The sequence below is a fragment of the Rhinolophus ferrumequinum genome, chromosome 8 (genome assembly GCF_004115265.2).
Source record: "Rhinolophus ferrumequinum isolate MPI-CBG mRhiFer1 chromosome 8, mRhiFer1_v1.p, whole genome shotgun sequence".
Classification (NCBI taxonomy): Eukaryota; Metazoa; Chordata; class Mammalia; order Chiroptera; family Rhinolophidae; genus Rhinolophus; species Rhinolophus ferrumequinum.
Genome location: NC_046291.1, coordinates 64,425,323 through 64,449,918, shown reverse-complemented (window position 1 = coordinate 64,449,918; position 24,596 = coordinate 64,425,323). Strand labels below are relative to the sequence as shown.

The following is a 24,596-nucleotide window of genomic DNA, read 5'->3' as shown; positions in this document are numbered from 1 at the left end:
GAAATAAAACTATCCAATACATTGTCCACCAATCTCCTAGCCCCTCCCTGCATCAACCTCACAATGGATTTAATTCATCTTGAGAGCATAAATCCAACATTTAGTAAACAGAATTCTCCTGACTGACAATTGCTCAGCCCCTGTAGTGAGAAAAATCAGTGATGGTACCACGAACGAAGGAGGCTTATACAGAATTTTCACTCTGTAAATGCCAAGGAAAACCACTTAAAATCTTTTTTGAAGATAACAGGAAAGGCAGAGTATTTTAAAAAGTTTATTGACAGACTCTATAAAATCATGTTTAAAAGTAAGAAAGATTTAACAACAGACTTTTTATCACCCTCAAGGTACAGGAAGAAAGACCCCAAAGGAAATATTGGAATGATTTCAAATAGGTGTCTTTCATGTCATGATTACATTTCCCAGCTCTGCTCCTTCTAAAGCTAAATCATACCCGATTCCCCAGGGGTTCTGGCTGTTTAGTGTTTATCAATAATGTCATATTAGTGCAGTTTTAAGAAGTAAATGTCCAAGAATCAATCTAAGGGTTTTGATTTGAGGTTACCAGACTGAATTTTGTCTAGGGTTATTTCCACATTATTCTACAGTGAGACAGAGAGTAAGCTTCCACAGCCTTAGAAGGGATAACTCAGAGAAGGCATACAAAGATGCATCTCAGGAAAATAGGATTAGCTTTTGCTTTAGTGGACATGAAAACTTCTCAGATTCAGTTAGTTTATAAATGCATCATAGACTCGAATTCATCAATTCTTTGCTTGGTATTCCCCTTCCTGATTTTCCGATAGGATATTGTATTGTATCTTGAATAGGAACTTCTGGAGATATCACTCTTCTTCCCAAAGGTTGGCTGCTCATCAGGGGTCACAGGTTGGGAACTGGGGCTGCTCAGTGCGGAGTCCTCACTTGCATCACCTTCCTCTTTTAAGTGAGAACCCTTTTCATTTTTTTTCTTCAATTCTATCACTCGAACTTCATCTTCATCATCATTGCAATCGTCATCATCATCATCATTGTTAATTTCTTCATCCCAGACCTCTTGCTCCTTGTCGTGTTTAGAATGCAACACATCAACTTGGCTAGGTTTTCGAAATCCCAACCATTCAATCTCAGTTGCCTGATAAGCTTCGTTCTTCCTACCCTCGTCTTCTCTTTCTTCTAGAGGTTGTTCAGCAATCCTTTCCTTTTGTCTACTTATTTCCTGGTTACTGCTGCTCAGAGGAATCCTCTCCCACTGAAGCCCTGTAGCAAAATTAATTGGTAGTTGAGATGTGCAGAGATTCCAAAATACTCAGATGTTATTCTCCAAATTACTTGTCTGGACAATTAGTTCCCTGCATATGTTTTATGGGATATTAGTCTGTGGGTTACTAATATGTTTTACACAATAAAGTAGGTTACACTATCAAATTAGTTTGGAAAACACTGCATTAAACACAGATAAGTAAGCTTCTTCAGAATTTATCCAAGCCTTTAAAATGCTAACGAACATTGTAAATCTCCAAGAAAGTCAACTCAACCTCATTTGACTATGGATTTTTTGTTGCTGTAGACTACGATACCTCGTGAGGCTGGTATTCCCAGAGACACACTTCTTAAAATCTTGTCTAGCTTCTCATGGGTGGATATATACAAAATAAATATTTGGACCTATATGTTACACACACACACAGACACGCACACACACACACATTCACACATGTTCCTCAAGGAAAATTATAAAAATATCTCACAGGAAAAAAAAGGCTTCCTTCCAACAATGACTTCCACATCTGGTCATGCTCAGAGTAGCACAGTCAGTATTTGTCACCATGCTTTTCAAAGTTGTCCTAATGTATCATGTGTAGATGGAGGAGCAGGGGACCACCGATGATCAGGAGTTATGAGCTGGGCTAACTAAAGCACCAGGCCCACCACAGCACCCACAATATAAACTAATATCTGGCATTAATTCCTAGAGAGTCATGATTTAAAAATAATGTCATATCTACATAGTACTAGATTAGCCTACAGTTTTAGACATGTCCCAAATGACAACTAATTAACTCAAATTGTTTGGTACCATGTAGTGACTTTTAAGAGGCTTAATTCATTGCAAATTTCACTTTTCAAACAGATCATACCGTGTTTCCCCGAAAATAAGACCTAGCCGGACAATTAGCTCTAATGTATCTTTTGGAGCAAAAATTAATATTAGACCCGGTCTTATAGTAAAATAAAACTGGGTCAATATAATATAATATAATATAATATAATATAATATAACATAACATAACATAACATAACATAACATAACATAACATAATATAATATAATATAATATAATATAATTATATACCGGGTCTTATATTAATTTTTGCTTCAAAAGATGCATGATAGCTGATTGTCCAGCTAGGTCTTATTTTCGGGGAAACATGGTATCAGCATATCCTCAACAGTATTTATTGAGCTCTATGAAAGTAATTAATTATAAGAGAGAAGAGGTTGTTCTCTGGGATTTCATCCCTAGAAGACTTCTGTAGGAAGCTTCAATCTGTAATACCCATGATTCAGAAATATTGTCTGGGTTGTGTCCCTTGTCAGGCCTGGGTTTTCTATTGCCTTTCAGCACCATAACAATCTTAAATTAGAGTGAGAGATAATGTTCCTCCTTGATCATCCCTTCCACAATTTTCTACTTTCATTGAAAGATGCTCACAAGTTCATTTCAATGAAAGATTTTTCATTCTTTTTATTTTGATTTTCCCAACTATAGATATCAGATCGTAAATTTACAAAAAGAGATAGAATTAAAGATGGATTATCACTTCTATATAGTTGTACACAGCTCCCATCAGGTCATTGGTGCCTGGTCAATGTACTTTGGATTATAAATTAATATGTATTAGAATGTTTGTTTGCTATCATCTTGAGCTTTATTTTGTTTCCTTATTTTGTTTTCACAAGAACCAAAGAAACTGATCCTTTTGCTCATATTCATGACTGGGGTATGGAGTTTTCATGTATGAAATTACTTCTTGAATTTAAATTATAGTTTTTCCTAAATATTTTTAGCATCCTCCTATTTTTCAACCCAGGAGTATTCTCTCTGGAGACCCTTTGCCATTGTAAAAGTAAAAGACAACAACATGTGGACCTGTAGACTATAGGAAAACATGCATTCCACCAAACACAAAAGAATTCATTCAGGGAAAATTCACCCTGAGACCATCTTTAGAAATCCAAACTGCTCTTATTCTCTATTTGGTTAAAAAAAAAAAAAAAGGAAAGAAAGAAAGAAAGAAAAAGAAAAGAAAAGAAAAAAAAAAAAAAGAAAGACCCTAGAAGACTCCTGTCTTCATTGGACTTCCTGATTTAGAAATTTGAAAGGGGCTGTAGATGGAAGATTGAGACCCCTGCGTCTGAGAGCTTGCTACATTGGAAGCAGAAAGACTAGGGCAAAGAGGTTAGTTAGTTCATTTCATAGGGGCTTCAGTCTTATAAATTATTTGTGATACTGTAAGAAACTTGACAATGGCTGTTGCTTTCTATATTCTTCCTCAACTATCTACACAGTGGACTACTGCATATGGTCAGCAGACAGCCTGAGTGGTGTTACGGCAAAGTGGAACCACACAGGAAACTCAATTATATTCATGTCTTCCTTGATATCTACTATTTTATGTGATGTTCTAATATTTCAACCAACAATACTTTAAATATTTTGCCGGTTAAGGTCCTAACTAAACTAAATTGCTTAGGTCTAACAAGTTGACTTCAATTTTCAGATAAGATGTTTATGGCTGCAAGAGAGGCATTAAATGATTAATTGATTTTTATCCTTCACTTTCTTTGGAAATCACTTGAATGTTAATGTCTCCTTAGAGAAGTCTAAAAGATTGTGCATCTCTGAATCTCTTGAGTTTATTTGAGATATAATATAGTCACTTAAAAGTCAGTGTTCGTTTTATTCTCCCATTTTCTGAAACAACACAATTAAAAATTAACTTCATCACCTGGGAGATTTTTTGACAAGAATTTGGTAACCATTTTGTGCTTGCATCAGAGGCCTAGAATTTTTTTGTAGATCAAATAAATGTATAAGATTATTTTAAGTTATATATCAATGGTAAACATTTAGAATAAATCCATTTTTGAAACATTTACATATCGCACAGATTTGGAGACAATAAATCAAGAAGAAAGGTTTATTCAGTGGACTAACTTATTAATAGGCAGATATATCGTCAGGTCAAAATGTGCTAGTCAGTTACACCAATTCATGCAGTCTCATTCTGGAAGCTTCTAGAGTACTTTCTAAGGTGGAACCCACAAATAGTCAATACTCCTTTACTTGCCTATATATAGCAGCTTTGAGCATTTAAAGGCATTGCCTGAATAACTCTTTCAACACCACAATCAAGCACATCCCATGCAAAAACTGTCATTCATATCCAGTCAAATAATTTCTGTGTATAATACAGAGGTTCCTCTTACCTTCTCTGAATGTCATTTCATCAACACTTGTTTCTCGTAGAGAAAGATCTGTGATAGCCTTATGAACAATAAAGAGATTCTCTTCTGGTTTTTCTGGTAAAAAACCAACAAGATTACTATTTTAATATTTAAGTAATGCAAGGTTAAATAAATTATCAATGTAGACTATAACTAGGTAGATTCTTTGATTTTTAATTATGATCACTAAAAATAACTCACTCTCCCAGCTCATTTTTCATTGGTTCCTTTTATTTATAAATATAATGATAACTCTCCTTTAATACCTATATAAGGTATGGAACCATTAATTCAGATACTTTCAGGTATATTTAGGAGGAAAAGTTGAAATTTTGAATTCCTTTTGCTCAAATGATAAAGAGGCTATCCAAAATAATAATAATAAATAACAGTAGCTAACATTTAACCAACATTTACCTAGTAACCTTTGCAACAACCCTACAAATGTTGATACTATTATTCCATTTTCTTCTACTGAGAAAACTAAGTCTTTAGGAGAATAGGAATGTTGCTAGGGTCACAGCAAATAAATAAGCACATCAAATAAATAAGCCTGTATTTGACCCGAGGCAGAAGTTTAGTCTTTATGCTCTGTAGTAGAATAAGAAGTCACATTTGAGCAGGAACAGGGGTGGGAGGATATAGAGCTCGTTCCTATCATAAGTTTATCAAAAGATTCTGAGTTTATTAATCAAATCAAGCAAACTGAAGAAAAGAAAAATGTTTTACCTTTTAGACTTTTCTTATCCATGGACCAGTTGAGCACCATGTTCCCTTGTAATTTTTCACTTTTCTTCTGATTTCCTTCTGTGGGTAAATCTTCAAGACTAGGTTCTATCCGGTAGAATGGTGGGGTGTCATCCACATCACTGGCTTCCTCATTGGTTTTAGTGATTGGTTGTTGACCATTTTCAGGTGGTGTATCCCCATTACACTCAACCTGACTGAATGTCCCTGGAACATCTGTCATGATGAACACTTGAGTCCAATTTAGAGAGAGCTTTGGGGAAAGTGAGTGAACAGATCTTTGATAAGATATGCTCTCTTGTCTTCAAGTCCTATAGTTCCAACTCCCAGTCTAAGAATACAAATGATTGACTTTAGCACTTAGTAACAAACTTATTTCCCTAAAGGTGCCCAGATAGAGTTTAGAACAAAAGCAATAGGATTTGTCAGATTTGCCACCAGCCCATGAACAAGAATTGGGCCAATCACCACCTTCTTTGTTGCTTAGCTGTCCTCCTTGCAGAATTAATGGCAGCATTTTGATTTACATAAACAAACAATCTGAGGCAATCAGGCTTTTGTGTTAGCCTGGAGAGGGGGACTTTCAGCTTGTCAGTCCCCCTCTGGGAACAGAGATTTTTGTCCCTTTTCATAATGGCCCTTTGTCATTTTCCTTGTAACAGGAGCCACAATTGTTCCACAGCTTTAATCCAGAGAGAATGACTACCTTGAGGCATATTAGTTCTGCATAACCAGCTTAACATTTCAAAACAGATTTTGTTCAAGTAAAACCTCAGCTATTTTTTAGGGGACAATGGCTTCGTTTCTTATTTATTAAAGAATAAAAACAGCTTATCAAAAACCTGTAAACAGGACAACTTTATTGTAAGTGGTTCTGACAGCAGATTCTATGGTATGCTTTCAGGAGACCAGAGAAGGAACCTAAGAAAAAACAAAAAAGAATATTCTGCCATCTTATTAATACCAAAAACGTTAGTTTTAGAGTAATGCATTTGGTATATAACTTCTTATCCTCTAGTTGACTTTCATCTATTGAAGCCCAATCCATCCTTTAAAACCCTAATATAATTTCCTCCATGAAGCTTTTCCTCTCCCAATCAGAATTATTCTCTATATTCCCTACTGATATTGCATGATGCTAGTAAAACTATACAGGACCAACACAGGCTACCCTAGGTAGAAACAGGTAATTATGTAAAACATCTGTTACCTAATACACATTCCTTTTTAAAGAAGATATCAATTCTTTTCCTGTTTTGGATCTCGTAGGTACAAAATGAACCCAGAGCCTTTGTCCATGCTGCTTCCCTGCTCAAAATGCCTTCCTTTTCCACAAGGCTAAACCCCTGGCCTAACCAGATCCACTAAGTCCTCAGCTCTGAGGCTGAAAGATCATTGTTTTAATGACACTTTCCCTGACCCACAGGATTAAGACAGGAATCCTGACACACATTGTCTTTGTCCTTTAGAATATTCTTCACAGTTGTGATTAAACAAGTAATTGCCTAATTATAATATCTGTGTAATGCCTCTTTCACCAACTAGAATCTAAGCTTTACTTGGGCAAGGACCTTAGTTAATTTATTACATGTGTCCCCACCTTGTAGCATCTGCCTTGAACCAGGTAGGTACTCAATATAAATATATATATTTATTACTATTATTAAATGTATATATTATTAAATAAATGAATAAATTTTACTCCCAAGATAACACATTTTAGATCTTTTCTAAAGAGAAGAAGAAGAGAGGTGGGACAGTAATTGTAAATTTATCACCTTTAAAATTGTAGCTAGGGCTGAGTTCATTAAGGTGTATATCAGGAATGACAAATAATAACACTGGTCTCAACCTTCTCTCAAGCACTTGGAAGACATCTATCTTTAATAGATCCTAGAATTTTCTTCCTTGTCATCACTAGCTCTTCACTACCCGACATACTAATTATTTGTTGGGGTAGGAGAGGAAAAATAATTTTCACTCTACCCTTCTGAGTTCTTGGCTGAGACTCTGTAATGAAAGACAGATTGACAAAAGCAAAAGGAACAGACGTTTTTTAACATGTGTACCTCTATACATAGGATATACCCAGGTAAACTTAGTAACTCCCTGAGATGGCCCAAGCTATGGACTTAAATACCACCTGTATTTAGACAAAAGAAAGACAAAAGAAAGAAAGTTGTGTATGGTGGGTGGGAGGCCCCTTGTGAGGGGTTATAAGGAAAAGCACAGTAAACAACGGTAAGCAGATTTGTTATGCTGATTTATTATGCAGATTTAAGTGAGTTCCTTCGCCACTGGTAAGATTCTCTTGTGATTTAGAGTTACCCTTTTCTCCCTGGTGCAGAGAGGGAGACACACTTACAAATAGAGATTTTCTTTATAAATGTCAATTTCTCCTACAAAAGGGAAATTTCCCTACATCCTCAACTCTGTTTTCAGAGCTTCTCCAGTGTCTATTGTTTCTCAAAAATAATTGGCTCATTGTAATCATTATGCCAAAAAGATATATTTTGGGGTGGCATATTCTGCTACCCTTCATTTGTTTGTTCTTAATTTCTTTAACAAACATTTGTAAAGCACCTATTATATGCCAGGCACTATTCAAATTGCTTCACAAACAGTAACACATTTGATCTTCCTAACAGCCCTGTAAGGTAGGTGCTACTATTATCCCCTTTTCACAGACTAGAAAAGCGAAGCACAGAAAGATTAAAGAATTTGTTCAAGGTCACACAGCTAGTAAGCCTATTAATGAAAGTTTGTATCATAGATCAAACCGAGTGCCATCCCTGGGATGATTCCTCCAACCATAGGTCCCCCTGGGTTCCAGCCTGATGAATTAACCACCTTGCCAACAAGGTGTACAATAAGTAGTTATAGCCAGGAAAGGTCAGCAGCGTGTCTGAGGTGGCATCAAGGCCTTCCCAAGACAGACACCAGCTGCTGAGGACAGTATTGTGAGGGCCAGAGGGTCTCCTTCCACCAGGAATGACAGGATTAATCACTTAATTCAAACATCAGAATCTCGAGCTTGAAGGCAAGGTCAATCAACCCCACCAACCTGAAGTGAGAACAGCCCAAAATCTGGGGCAAGAAGAAAATATTGCATGAAATCAGATCGGAGGATGCAGAAACCAAGGCCAGAGTAGGAACACATGGGGGCATACTAGATTGTGAGATACTTAAGAGCAGGAAGTGACACTAGTTCTATCAAATATCCAGCAATAAACATACAAATGTAGAAACGCTCCCATTAACTTTAAAGACCTGTCTTCAATCACTCTCAGTTCCCTTCAGACTTCTAAGCATTTCAATTCAGGGGCACAGCAGAGTTTAGAGAGTTTAATTTATCTCTCCTACACATAGATTTCTATGACCCTATAGCAACTTGCAATGTACACCTCTGGCTTCGTTTCTACAGGAGTATAATTTTTTTTATTATCATTATCTTCTTTCTCACGCCATGCTTTGACATTTTTTCCTGTCACTAGAATTATTTCGGATTTTGAAAGATAGAAAAAGGATCCAGAGTTCCATCGGCATCAGCTAACCACTGTGTTCACCTCTATAAAAAGCAGTATTTTTATGCTGTCCTACAAAATAAGGGAGGTCAGGTAAATGGTTTGTAACATGTATTATTTTTTCTACAAGTAGTTGCCAGCGCAAGATACATTTAGCATCACGATGAGTCTATCCAACTATATAAATAAAACATGGGGTATTTATCCATAAAGAGGTAAGTTGCCATTGTTTGTAATAGCCTATTACTTTTAAAGTATGTTATAATTTGTACTAATGATCCTTAATTCAAATATTATTACATAATCTTGACTCCATGAAACATGACTTTTTTTTTTAGATGATTTACTGGATTAGTTGTCTTTTTCCATAGTTATTTTTCTTAATAGTAAAGGACATTGTATAATTGTAGCCATTATCAAATCTATAACAAAATATGATAATGATAAGATCTTCACATGGGAATGTAAAGTATCAAAATAAAATTATGTAAATAGCCACATTCCATTTATCAAACGCCAAATGATTCATGTTAAGGCTATATTAGGTCCAGAAACAAGATTTAGAGAAAAGTCATAAGCGCTTGACCTTTAATAATATCTGAAAAGACAAGCCACAAGTTAATGTTACAGTTCAGACAGCCAATGAGCACTGATTAAAAACTAGAAATAAATTTACAAGATAAGTTTTTGATCCTGGAAGCTTGGAGTCAATATATAAACAGAGATTTCCATAGTTGAGACGGGCGTATTGTATCAATCAGGGTTGAAACAGAAAGCTAGAACCACTAAGAGAACTATTAATAGATACATCTATCTATCTATCTATCTATCATCTATTTATCTATATCTATCTATCTATCTGAAGGGATTTGACCTTACAATATTGTGGGTGCTGCTTTAACTGTCTCTATAAGTCTATTGTCAAGTAAGGTGTCGCTTGAGTCTATAGGGCAGGAAGTTGGAAGGGAGAACGGACATATGGGGCAAGAACAAGCTGGAACATACAGAGACAAACTGAAACCAGTGTTAGTTTTCACTGCCTCTGACCTTAGTGGTATGAGCATCCCCCGGGAGAAGTTGGGCCCCTCATCACGAGTCAGGAATCAAGAGGAACTGAAGGAGGATCCACGAGAAGGTAGATCACTTGCAGGCCCAGTGCTGCCCCATGCAGTGGGCCAGCAGATCAGCAACAGTGTGTGTGAACTATAAAATAGCTGCTGCTTCAATTCTGCCCTACAAATCTCACTCTTTTAGTCCACCTTTCTATTTTCTGAAAATATTGAGGAAAGAGAATTCTGGGAAATGTAGTTTAGACTGGTCAAGTGGACAAATAACCTCATAATTCAGGACTTTCAACACCTCTCCGAGCCAGTGTGGCAACATATGCAAACTTTCAGCTCAGAATCCCACCAAATACCCATAGAATCTTCTGTAGGGAATAGAGGGTGTGCAACACTGAGTGACCCTGAAAAGACAGAATAATCTAAAATGGTTCACTTAAGGGATTATCATTTAAATTGAAAGGACACCCCAGCAAAAATGAATTGTTACAGAAATATAAAATGTTATAACAATAAAATCAATCAGTACCCATGTATTTTACTTCAAAAAAACAGTAACTGCCTGCCACCTGGTATAAATTAGATTAAGTTGACTACCTTGTGCTATCTTAGTACCTTATGTTTATATTTATGCGTAGTGTGTAACAACAGCTGTCATTTTAGCAATATAAGATCTCAAAATAAAGGATGGTTTCTCTCAGGAAGCCAAGAATGAAGTCTATGGCTAGCACATGACTTTTAAGAACTTAATGTAACAGAATTTGAAAATTCAACTACATCTAACAAGAAGCCATGGAGGTGAGTTGGGAGTGGCGGGGTGGGCTTGTCCATTGTCTCTCTGAAGACAAAGAGTTTTTTATACTCCCAGGAAAGCTATATCTTTTTGTGGTCCTAGAATCTGGGGCCTAGCCTCCCAATGAGTCACTGTACACCATTTAAAAAGTACTGGAAGAGACAGGCTGAGAATTTGGTGAGGATTAGAGGGGAGTGTACTGCAAAAGAAGCCACAAAGTAAGTTGCTGTGGCCCAGACAGGTAGGGTTGGGGGGTGGGGAGGGAGAGCACTAGCCAAGAATTAAGAGATCCCCTCAAATAGAGGATCAATGAGCATTATCATCAGTGACGGCTATAACGGTGAAGAGGATGGACTCAGGCATCAGATGACTGGGAACAAAATCCTAGTTCTGCTGGTTTGTGACCCTAGGCAAGGGTATGAATCAGAGCTCTGTGGGTTGCAGATTACAGAAACTCAATTCAAAGAATGTTAAACTCTGTGAATTTAACACAGATCATTTAACTAGAAAGTCCAGAGTTGGCTTCATGCTTATTTGGATCTATGGATTTAAACAATGTTACAGGTAACCTTGCTGTCTTGATTGTGAGGAAGGTAAATATTAGAAGGTACTTGGGTGGACATGAGGGTTCAGTCTTTTTCTGGGTCCCATATCTCCAGCTGAGTGTCTTAGGCTGAATCATGACCACCCACAAAGGTGTCCAAATCCTAATTCCCCTAACCTGAGAATTGTTACCTTACATGGTAAAAGGGACTATGCAGATGTGATTAAATTAAGGATTTTAAAATGGGGAAATTATCCTGGATTGTGGATCAAATCTATTGTAATAATGACAAGGGTCCTGATCAAAGGGAGGCAAGAAGGTCCAAGGGAGTAGATGTGACTTGACAGCAAGAGGTTGAAGTGATACAAGGAAGAGATCATGAACTAAGAAACATGAGCAACCTGTAAAACCTGAAAAAGATGTGGGATCGGATTCTTCCCTGAAGCCTCTGAACGGAATACAGCCCTGCCTTGATTTGATTTTAAACTTCAAACCTCCAGAACTAAAAGAATAAACGTGTACTGTTTTAAGTCACTAAATTTGTGGTAGTTTGTAACAGCGGTAATAGGAAACTAATACACTAAGTTTCTTGCTTCTCCGTTTTCATTTTCATTGACTGGCTAAACACAGAAAATTCACTGTTTCCCACATTTGTGTGATAATGTCGTTTTGAATCTTAACTATCTCAGATTGCTTCTTACTGGCCAAAAAGACCGCTCATAATAAGATTCTGTTCTCTTCTTTCTCATCTTTCCGACAGTACAGGTTTGACTGAAACATGTAACAGTTTCCTAAAAATTATAATAAAATTATAAACCCTCCATCATCCTGATATTTTTAATACCAAGTGCTTTAAAATTCAGTTTTCAGTAGGAAATGGTCTGAATCAAGATTCAAGGGGACAGTTTATAGCAACGGTGGTCAGCTTCACAATCATGGATGAGCATATTCTCACTGTGATTGCTCCTCCAGTGATCCAATCCCACATTTTAAGGTCTATAATCTGCATCTCACTCGTGGTGTCTATTTGGTATAAAATGTTTCACTAGTTGAAAGTGAAAGATATTCAATTCAAAACAAATTCCACAGATATGGGAATTATTCTGGCTTTCAGAAAATTCTCTCTCTCTCTGTCTCTCTGTCTCTCTCTCCTATTCTATTTTCCTGTATATTGGCTTTTTTCCCAGGCAATTCTCCCTAGGCCATAGCAAATATTCCTCTGGCAACCTTAATCTTATGTTACCAAGATCATTAGTGATGTAAAGAAAAGGAGCATTTCTTTCCCATTAATTCCAGCTGAAGTCCATGGGATGGCCCTCATTGGGCCAGTTTAGGATAGGGTAAATTCCTGAACTAGTTGTTGTGACTAGGGGAATAGACTCCTTCAACTGCCCCAGTCTGGAACAAGTGTCCACTACTGAAAAGAAAAATGGGCATAGAAATTTAGGACTGTAAAATAAACAAACCAACAAAAAGCTTAAGATAGCCTCCATACAAAGAGACTCAGATCCCTCATCTATAATAGGCATATTCTCACATATTATTCCTCTTAGACTTTTGCAAAAACTGAGTTAATCCAGGGAAACTGCATTGATTGTTACCAAGCCAAACTCTGAAATTTGACTTCTGAGATGGATGGAGTTAAATTACCCAAAGCCTCTTGTTTACTCACTAGGAGGCAATGTGGGGCTGCGACATGCCTGCTGCCAAGACTGGCACACATACATGGGGTTCAGATCTAATTTGGCTTCAGTCCTGTCCCTTCTGTAGTCTAGGGTGGTGGAAACCTTCAGTCATTGGCACCCTTTAGAATGGCTTGTTGTAGGGGTCATTGCAAATAATGGTGGCATCTGTTCCATCTAATAACACACACCTGGGTGAGTACCATGGCTCCACCCTCCTTACCTTTAGTAAGGATTGGGATTAGTGTGTGAGACAAGCCTACGGCTACCCCAGTGTATTGACCTGGTGGAAACTGATCCTAAAGGAGTATGAAATAACAGGGTGGCTCTGTAGATCTATCTCTCACATGAATCCATGCAGTAGAGAATGAATCATGTTCATGAGACCATTGCAGAGCAATGGCACAGGTAAGAAAGGGAGGAGCCTCGCAAAATAAAATCATTTCACTCTCTTGGCCATCATTTTAAACATACACTATCCTGGATACATGAGGAAGTGTTCCCCATGGGCTGGGCTCTCGAGAGCTTTAAACCAAGCAATTATAATTCTCTTACATACACTAGGATTTTCCTTAACATATTTTAATGGGAAAAAAATTGTTTCTCTATTCACAGATACTTCCTAAGTGTTACCTAGATAGAAGTGGAATTTGTGCAGGTGTTTATAGAACCACAGAAAGAGAATTTTGAACTGTATATGCATACGCACTCTTTGGTAATTTGAAAGCATTTTCTAATCTTCCTGGAGAAGCAGAGCTGCATGAAAGTAATAATCACTGTCAGCAGCCTTCCTCCAAAATTATTTTGAATGTCACTAGGAGTTTAAGGTAACATGTTGTTTTTCAGAGAAGAGGAGAAAGGCAACATAATAATTAAACACATTTTTCCTTAAGAAAAAAAAAAAGTTGTCTGATTTTGTAAGAAGGTGAGAGTGATGTGACCATGAACAAATACAATTTGTCCTAAGATGCCTCTGATAATTTAGCTCGGTAAACTTTGTCTCGGGGAAAGCAGGAAAGTTCACAGGCTCTCAATGAGCGAAATGTATCTGCAGGTATATTAAAATCTCTTGTAAAGCCTTTGTGTTGAATCCAAGAAAGGAATATTGGACAGCTGTACTCCTGACCTTTAGATGAGGAGAGCAGTATCTTTAAAACTCCGTTTTTTGATTGGCTTACTCACCGCCAAGTACTTGAAGTCAGACAGGAAATGTACTTCAGGTGCTGGGCAAGTCAGAGAAACATGGGCAGCAGAGCGGCACACTCACTCAATGGGGTCTATACATTAAAGTAAATTTAGGCTCTCAAATGGTTCCTATAGGCCATTGTCAATAGTCTTCAAACCAATCTCCCACCTCCAGTCTCCAATCCTCTGTCCCCTACCTCCAAATTGAGAGAATATTGTAAATCCCATAGTACATTTTCTGGTTCATAATACATGTTCAAATAAATGAATTTTGAAAAGATTCTCTATTTCTATTTGCCACAATCTCCTACACACAGAGACACACACACACACACACACACACACACACACACACTCAGCTTTTGCCCATTGTTCCATTGTTGTCACGTTAAATACAAACGCCTTACATGATCCAGCTACTTTTCAGGTTTATCACCCAAAAATGCCCACTTTTACTTTTTTTTTTTTTTTTGGCCCATGCCGCAGAGACGTGATTTCATAATGTCCATGTTTGGGTTGTTCTTCCCCCCATGTCTGAAACACCTGCCTCCTCCACCCTAGCATCCTCCTCCTCCCTCCACAAAAGTCAGAGCCACGTTTCAAGCAAGCCCCATCTCCAACATTATGTCCTCTACAAAGTATCTCATGACACTTTTATCCAAAGGGTCTACTTGCCTTTTTCTTTTAGCCCCCTTAGCAATTGATTTTTTTTTGTTGTTTTAATAACTCATTATTTTGCCTTGCACTATTATTTGTATAATTGCCGAACCTCACTGCCAGAAAAACTTATGTTGTAATTGAAAGACTTCAACTCTCAGTTCTGTCACTGAAAAGCTATATGAAGTTGGGCGAATTACTTAATTTTCAGAAACTCAGGGAGTCTGGAGAATGCCTATTTCATGGAGGATTTGAAAAGATTACATTGCATGACAAAATTTATGTGGATCACATAGTACGGTGCCTAACACATAGTGAGAGCTGAGCAATAGTAATAATGCAATTTAAGAGTATATTTTCAGGTCCTTGCAAGCATTGTGTAATTCATTTTTGTACTTCTGTAGGAGTAAGCATCGCACCTGATTCATGGTCTGTGTTATGTACATATGCTTTGAGTTGGCACTAGAGGTTTCTGGCATTAGAATATGACAGGAAAATTCATGTGAACATATCCCTGATCCATTTTCCATCCTTCTTTTATAAATCTTTTTTTATCTGTTTAAATTAAATGTTAGCGATTCACCATCTAAGTACTGGGTTTCCTACAGTGTATAATTGTGGTATAAGTTAAGAAGACGCCACCTACTGGCAGATAGGCAGAGTTTAAATTAGAAAATGAAGTGAACACAGCTCTAGGGCCCTACAGCAGATTGTTCTTGAAGTGTTCTGATCTTCACCCGTCCTCCTGGCTGTTCGCTGGACAGATCTTCTCAGTAGAATACACACTTGCTCATACATTTTTCATATAGAGGGGTTTCCACGTCAGCCCTGACTAATTTGAAGATGAATATTGTGGGTCAGGTTTGCCAAAACAGAAAGCCTCAGCAGAGGAGAAGGTTATGCTCAGACAGGATGTGACTTGTTTGACCTGTTTAGGAACACCATATTCAGGACACGTAGACCTCACACCACCCAGGTGGGCCCCTCCTCAGCCTGTCTTGGAGAAATCATTGAACCCATAAAAGTAACAACTCCTGACCTGAAAAACTGAAATCATGATGGAAGCTATTCTCAGAGGCCTCTTCTGAGGATTAAATAAGATCCTACCCAGAGAGCTCGGTGGTTGGGTCCAATATATGCTCTAGAAATGTACGCATTGCTGTGATTAGCAAAAGCAGGCTATGCTTGCTTTACTCAGTTGTCTTCAAATTAAATGTTGGGGATTGGTCTCAATTCTTCTGGGCACCTCATTTAAAACACAGGTTTCTAGATCATACTTACAGATATTCTGATTTGGTGGAGGCCTGGAATATGCACTATAAAGAAGAACCTGAGTGATTCTGGTACAAATTCTCATAAGCAATACTATGCTTCCTAACCTCCAGCACACACCTACACAAGGAAAAATAAAGGATAGCAACTCTCTTGGAGGACAAAACTTTTTTTTCATTATTCATACTGCTTAAGAACTTAAAGCCTTAGGACAAATAAACTTCTGGGAATAACAGTAATGATAACAATAATCAACAGACTCTAGCACTCATTGTGCACCAAGATTGGTCAAAGAGCTGTTAATAGCCCTTCAGTCTTCACAACAGTCCTTTGAGATAGGTGCTCTTGTTGTCATCATCTTACAGCTAAGAAAACTGAGGCACAGAAAGTTTAAGTACCTTGCCAAAGTCACTACCAAGAAAGTCTGGCTCCAGAGCCTATGCCCTTAAACACAAGGACCCTTAAACACACTCTATTAAAACTAATCACGTGGAATAAAGAGTTGTCCTTGAAAGCAAAACTCAAGTTTCCCAGACAGCTTTTCTATTTAACGGAGACCCCAGGGGAGTAGGTGACTAATATTGTAGTCACAGGCCATCTTTTAATGCATTCAACCATCATATTTTTTTAGGTTTATTCTAAATAGGTTGGTCTCCACTTCTTTTGCTATTCAATATCCCAGTGTTCAATTTCACACATTCTTAATATTCTTTAGTCTTGTGTTCATGGATAAACTTTCGACAACCTTTACACTTGTTTGCATTTCTAATGTAGAAAACAACTGCCTGATAAAATCAAGCCATCCTTACTAAAAGTCAAGATTCACAGAGACTGAAGGGATGAAGAGATCCTAGTAACATCCATCAAGGCTGGTTTTGAGAGAAAGAGCTCACGTGCACTGAAAAGCCTGAAGATTACAACTAGCTTTTACCATCTACACTAAAAAATAATTTCATGCGTAGAATCTCCCAGGCTATGTTCTCGTGAGATTCTCTAGCTGAATATAAAATGTATGCTTAGGGCTGACGTTTGTGACCAATTTTAAGGTGTCACTTGCCACTTCTTCCATCCAAAATCCCGAGGGAGATGAGGAAAACAAGTAAGAGAATGACAGGAATCAGAACTCATAGTCATCCTTTAGGGGAAATTAGTGGAAGTTCAACAGTGATTTGTTACTTTTCTCACTTCTGACCCCTCATGCTCTCTGCACAGGCTTTTGGATAATAATAATATGTGTACAGGTGGAACATTCTAGTGTTCACAGTCTTTCACAAGCATTTGATGATTGAAGCAAACCATTTCAGACTGCGTCTAGTTATGAACTTTCAAAGGCAATACCAGCAGCCCAGGATCACAGACATCTTGTCACTGACTTGACATAGGCTTAGATAACCTAGAGTGAGCAAGGAACTGCCTCTTTGTATCACACACAGAGAACTAGCATGGTGCCTGATAACAAGCATGCACTTCATAAATGTTTGTTGAACAAATAAATAAAAAATCTTACTCAAATCCCATTTTTTATAGATAAAAAATTTGAACCTCATAAAAGGGGAGTTTTATGAAGTAGAAATTAAAGCATGAGAGAGGCACAGGAGTCAGGAAATAAAATAGAACTTTTTTTCTGCCAATTACCCTTTTTTTTTCCAGCTCACTCTCATCCTTTCTCTGTGTGTCACTGAATCTTTCTTATCCTCCCTTGATTCCTTATTCAATAAATTAACTGGCATTAATATATAAATAAAACATTTGTTTATGTATTGAGTTGAGGAAAATTGGAACATTTAAACATTCTTCTTAAAAAAAATAGGCTGACCTTAGTTAGGTTTGAGTGATTCTGTACGTCTCTATGATAGTGAACTGTTTTTATTTGTCTCTCTTTGAGTTAGTAGTCCTCAGGAGTGAAGAGGTTCTCAACTCATAGTTTAACTGACCAGCAGTTTACCTTGCTAGTTAACTTACCTAGTTCTCTTCTCTAAAGAAGGAATAAACTTGACAAAATGTATATAAGTAGTTAACGGAAATGACAGGATTACTACTGAGAGCTCCTGCCTCTTGATCATAGAACCAAAGATGCTCAGGGATGAAGGTACCTTTGAGTTGAATCTATGAAATTTACTGTCCAATAGTTGAATCTCCTCTATAGCATCCACTCTAGACATTTGACTATTCTCGTTTTGAACATCTTTAAATAATGAATAAGAAAAAAAAAAAACCCACAGTCTGAAGAAACAAAAAAATCATCAGAACAAGACTCGGATATGACATATATTGAAATACACAGACAAGTATTTTATGATATAATATCCATCATTAATATGAGTATGTTAAGGGATTTAATGGGAAAAGTATGCAACATGCAAGAACAGATGAGCAATAAAGCAGAGATATGGAAACTCTAAAAAAGAATAAATTTTTTTTTCAAAAGAGAGAAAAAAATAGAAATACAAATGAGGAATACCTTTAATGGGCTCTTCAATAGACACAGTGTAGCTGAGGAAAGAATCAGCACACTTAAAGACAGGGCAAAAGAAACTTCCCAAACTGAAATGCAAAAAGTAAAAAATAATGAGAAAAAAAATAACACAACATCTAAGGACTGTGGAACAATTTTAAAAGTCATAACATATGTGTTATTGAAATGCCAGGGGAAAAAAAAGAGAGAATTAATGAAACAGAAGAAATATTTGAAGTAAAATAGCCAAGAACTTTCCAAAATTAATGATAGATACCGAACCACAGCTCCAGGAAGATCAGAAAATACCAAGCAGGAAAAATAAGAAAAACAAAACAGAAACCTAGTCATATCTTATTCAAGCTGCAGAAAACAGAAAAAGAGGAAATTATGAAAGAAGTCAGAAGGAAAAAACAACACCTTACCTATAGAGGAATAAGAATTACAGCAGACTTCTCATCAGAAACCATGCAAGTGAAGGGGATCACAGTTCTACCACCCTAAAATTGCCTTTTGGGATATTGATTTTAAGTTGGATATGAAGAAACAAAAGACTCAGAAAGGGCCGGCCCGGTGGCTCAGGTGGTTAGAGCTCCATGCTCCTAACTCTGAAGGTTGCCGGTTTGATTCCCACATGGGCTAGTGGGCTCTCAACCACAAGGTTGCTGGTTCAATTCCTTGAGTCCCCCAAGAGATGGTGGGCAATGGCCCTGCAACTAAGATTGAACATGGCACCTTTAGCTGAGCTGCTGCTGGGCTCCCGGATGGCTCAGTTGGTTGGAGCGCATCCTCTCAACCACAAGGTTGTCATTTCAACTCCCTCAAGGGATGGTGAGCTGTGCCCCCTGCAACTAGAAAACGGCAACTGGACCTGGAGCTGAGCTGCGCCCTCCACAACTAAGACTGAAAGGACAAAAACTTGAAGCTGAACGGCACCCTCCACAACTAAGATTGAAAGGACAACAACTTGACTTGGAAAAAAGTCCTGGAAGTACACACTGTTCCCCAATAAAATACTGTTCCCCTTCCCCAGTAAAATCTTAAAAAAAAAAAAAAAAGACTCAGAAAGACATTTGACCCTCCCCCTTTCTTGCCCAAGAGATTCAGATGGAAAGACCTGCTCCATGAAGAATATTTTATCATATCCCCCTTAGACTAATTGAATTAGGTATGATAGGAGGACTCCAAGCAGGGTTCCATTGTTTTCTGAGTTGCCTAGCAGGAGTTTTCCACTCTCTCAGCTATCTGTAAATTACCCATATTCACTTTTGAAATCTAAGCTCCCATTACCTCCTTTTCTCTTTCATCAAAAATGACATATATATATACCTAATTTTGCCTCACAGTCTTGGGAATTTTCATGCTTATGTGAATTCCTCGTGCACACATATTAAAATTTGACTTTCTCCTGTTAATCTGCTTTCTGTCATTTGACTTATTAGCCCAGCTGAAAGAACTTAGATGGTGGGAGGAAAAGTTGGGGTTTTTTAGCCTTCACCGAAGCAAGAAGAGAGTAAAGTAAAATATTAACATTGTTGAAAGAAAAAAATCCACCAACCTAGAATTCTGTATCCTGTGAATTTATCTTTCAAAAGTGAAGGTTAAATAAAGACTTTTCTCACACAAACAAAAACCGAAGTACACCTGAAGCCTATGTAACTTTACTAATAATTGTTACCCCAATAAACTTTAATAAAAAAGAAAAAAGAAAAAAAACCTGAAGGACTTTATCACCAGCAGACATGTCCTATAAAAAAATGTTAAACATGGAAGAACCTTGTGAAACAACATTAAGAAACTCCTCTTTGGACGACATTATTGTATTAAGCAGCCCTCATTCAGACACCTGTTCATCTTGCAGTAGGGTACTTATCACCACATTAAATCCATTCTTCTCCATTCTTACCCTAGAAACTTTATGAAAGAAATTCCAATATGCCTATAGAATATCAGACATACTCAAAGAACAAAGTTTCTTGCTCAAGAATGAAATGATGTTATTCTGTCATGAACTGATCATAGAAAGCTTGCTGAATCTCCTTCTAGGATTTTATGAATCATCTCTTTAATAATTCATTCTGGAACCTTGTCCAACATTAATTTAGAGCTCACTCATGTGGAACGATAGAATATACTCTTGTTTTGTTTCTCTTTTTAAAATGTGAATTGACATTTGCATTTTCCTATCTTCCATTTTCCCTTTACTCTTGAAATTTCTTCACATATCACTGTTCTCATTTGCACCCTAGAATATCGCACCCTAGGGTTTTATTTGCCCACAGCAGGAAACTTGAACTCATTTTTAGCAGCAAGATTATCTCTTATATTATTTTATTCCATCTTCATATTTTAGTCTTCCTTACCCATGTTTTTCTTTACAGTTTAGTGTAGAAGTCTGTCTCTTTCACAGAAAAGACAAAGCAAAGTAGGAATTAAGAGTTCTACTCTCCTACATCATCCATCATCCGCTTTACACCCTTACTGTGAAATACTCCCCTGTTTTTCTTTGATGATCATATTCTTGTCCTAAATGTAACTAAGATATTTTTGTCATCCTTGGTTTTATCATAAGTTGCAACCCATTTCGGACCTTAGCCTTTCTAAACCCAATCTTCAGATCTGTGCTTCTCTTTCCGCTGTCACTTTACAGTTTTCAGCATTAGGAGCCCTTATTTCCAATTCTAAATCTGAGTTCATTGGAGAATTCAGTACACTTTCCATACTGCCATCAAGGTCAAATCTCTTTTTGCTCCATATAATGCAGATGAATGAAATTTACTTACCAATCTAGACCCCTCTTGAAAGAAAATCACTAGCAAAAGTTGAATATCTCTCTATTTAATAAAATGCCTATTATCAGGGTATTGAATTAAGGAAAAGCAGTGTCCTATTTCTTGTTAAAAAAAAAAAGTGTGAAAATTTCTATTGCTATTCACTTATTTGAGATATTTAATAATAAAAAAGCCTAGAGAAATAAGTCAGACAGAGAAAGACAAATGCTAGACGAAATCACATATGTGGAATCTTAAAAAAAAACCAAACTCATAGAAACAGAGAGTAGAGTGGTAGGGAAAATGGGGTGATGTTAATCAAAGAGTTCAAACTTCCAATTGTAAAATGAATATGTCCTGGCGATCTAATATACAGCATAGTAATTATAGTTAATAATATTGTATTACACACTTGAAAATTGGTAAGAGAGTAAATCTGAAGTGTCCTCATCAAACAAAAAAAGGTAATTTTTTATGTGACATGACGCTGATGATAGCTAACGCTATGGTGGTAATCATTTTGTGATATATCAGTGTATCAAATGAACATGTTGTACACCTTAAACTTACACCATAAGCCAATTATATTTCAATAATGCTGGAGGGGCAAAGGGCTTGAAATAATAGTTGTATACTGTATAATACAATAATAGCATATAACAGAATAATATAATACATTCATTGTATAATGGAAAAAGGTTTCGTTTTTCAAAAATCCGGGTTTGTGTCTGTATCAAACACTGATTAAACACGGGGGGAGTCTTTTAATGGCTTTGTGACTTTGCTTCCACATCTGTAAAATTAGATTAGTAAATGAATATGCTGTTAATGCCAACCTCATAATGTTCTTGTAAAAGTAAATAAAATACAATACATGAAGTTGACCTTGGAGCCTCAAGGCAGTGAATCCCAAAATGTGGAACGTGATGATTTTAGTTGGCAGTTAGGTAACATTAAATCGCATAGTAAGAAAATTATTTCAATTATCTCTTAATACTTGTAATTTTGTAAAGAAGAAAATCTCTGTTTGGTGCTAATATGGTTTCATACCTCTCTAGCCCCTGTTAATCAAAGGGAGACTAGGTCACAGGCCTCCAGCACCCAACAGCATTAATTTAGAATTTAATTATATTATTTTGTTTTAATTTACTTATTTTTATGATTACCTTCTATTTATAACAAGCAATATTTGTTTTCAGTTTCCCACTTCTTATTCACATAAACTAATTTAAATAAAAATAAAAGTGATTTATATTAAATAACAAGTAAAAACTAGTACAAATGAGATGAGATGTGACAAAAAAATCATAAATCTAGTATATAAAAGATAGAAAATGTTCTATAGTGCAAGATATATATTTTAATGTATTGTCCTGATACTATCAATGATGTTATATTTATACTAATTATTACTAAGAAAAAATAATTCTTTGAAAAATTGGTGCATGGTACAAGTTCCTAAGCCTGCTTCCCAAAGCTTCTTATACAGAATTTTAAAAGGACTCACCAACAAATATAAAGATGTGTTTGCATTTGATATCTGATTTTATCTCCTTTAAGTTAGAGATAATATCGTACCTCCTTCACATGTCCTGCAATAACTATTAGAGTGCTGAGTGCACAATTGTGGCTAAGTAAATATTCAAATGTGTTGAACTGACTTATAAGTATCAGAATGTTTCTGTGTAAGATATCAGTGCCTCCTGAACTCTTCTTAAAGTGCTTCCAGATGTTAACTACCAGGGCGGTTTCCATACTCGATTCCCACTCTCAAATTTGAAGTTATCACTCAGTTAACGTAGAGATAAAAGAAGCCTGTCTGGCTCACAGAATCTATAGCTACTTGTTGATTTAATAATGTCTGACAGTAAGCATCCTGTAAGCAGGCTGTGTGATGTCCAAGACTAGATCAAAGAAATGTACTTTTCTCCATAGTTTATATATACTAAACCCTTTTACCACAGTATAATGTCTTCTCTAATCCCTTCCCAATTCAGTCTCTGTTCCCAATCACCATGACAACGCAGGTCTCATAAAAAGAGCTTTTATCAATAGAAGCTGAGACCTTTTGACTGATCTCATCTACATCCATATTTTCTAATTGTGGGATCCTGACATTTCAATGTTGGAAATACCTAAATACTATGTAACCAATAAGAAAAGGAAAATAATGTCTCAACATTCTAATCACAAGGAAAGTTTCTCACAGTCCTAAACCAAAAAGGAATGCAAATGCTTCCAGGAACCTCATCCCAGAAGATATCTCAATATTCATGAGAAGCATTATTTACCATTAAAACATCTAAAAGGGAAAACCAAAGGCTGCAGAGGAAGGCTAGCCAAAGGTAGATTTAAAATCCTCTGCCCTTGAAGCTGGGTTAGTAGAGCTCTTACCAATCTCATTTGATTCGCTTCTTCTTCAAGCGTCTGTAATCCTCTCAACTGTTTTCCTTTTTTCCTGACTCTTGGTCTTCAGACCCTTAATAAAAAAGTGACATGGATGACAGACAGAATAACACATTGGGCTAGAATCCAAAATTCTGAAGTTTGTCTGGCGTGCCAGGTTGTTCACGGGAGCCTAGATATCTGAATCTGCTGAACGCTGGGCTGGCTGACTGCTAGCCAATAACATAGCATTCTATCAATCTGCCATCTGCCCTCAAGAAGGAATCTGGTGTAACTTCTTTGTGAAAGACCAAGCTTCACTTTGCCCTGTGTATATGATTTCTCCCCCCCATCCTCCCAACAACCCACTGAGATAGTCGTGCTATCTGCATTGCATCGAGTAGGAAACCTGAGCTTTGAAAGTTATGTATGTTAACCAAGGTTATGGAACTTGTCAAGGGCAGAGCAAGGTTAAAATCCAGAATTATCTGACTATAAAATCCATTCTCTTTCTATTCTGCCAGCCAGCTGTATAATAGTGTTATTCATCATGTCAATCTTAAGAATGTTTTAGAATATTAAAAGAAGTATTTCAATTAACTTACTTCCAATATTAGCTTATCACTTGCTTTAAGAAGGAACTATTCTTCCTCATCAGTCCAATCAGAAATTTAACTCTCAACAGATATTTAGTACCCTTTCTGGCAACTTTTGATGATAAAAGAGCTCCTCTGTTCAAATGCTGTTATTTGTTACTTCATACACACGTGGTTAGAATAAAAAATGGCTATGATGCCCTTGTCCCCGCTGCAGAAAACACAGAAAAAAAATGGACTCCCACATCTTCCTCATGCTTATAATCCGTCCATCATTCAGACTCCCAAGTTTTTGCTTACCTTCTGTTTTTCTATCTACCTTCTATCTTTTTCCTTTATTACCACTAATAACTTTTGACTGTTGCTTTTTTATCAAATTCAAGAAAGTCCTGCCTTCTGGAGCTCATTAGCA

General features: G+C 36.8%; 1 protein-coding gene across 2 annotated transcripts; it reads right to left on the bottom strand.

Annotated features, from left to right (window-relative positions):
* Positions 1 to 273: 273 nt before the first annotated feature.
* ERMN (ermin) lies at positions 274 to 23,652 on the bottom strand. 2 transcript variants are annotated; one of them, XM_033112275.1, is made up of 4 exons: positions 23,598 to 23,652; positions 5,242 to 5,590; positions 4,495 to 4,587; positions 274 to 1,260 (listed from the first exon to the last, which is right to left on the bottom strand). In XM_033112275.1, exons 2-4 carry the CDS (start codon positions 5,480 to 5,482, stop codon positions 737 to 739), a joined length of 858 nt encoding a protein of 285 aa, XP_032968166.1. In that variant the 5' UTR covers positions 5,483 to 5,590; positions 23,598 to 23,652; the 3' UTR covers positions 274 to 736. The 2 variants fall into 2 exon arrangements, with proteins under 2 accessions (XP_032968166.1, XP_032968165.1); XM_033112274.1 differs by having other exon boundaries at positions 5,242 to 6,180; positions 23,598 to 23,637.
* Between the last annotated feature and the right edge of the window lie 944 nt (positions 23,653 to 24,596).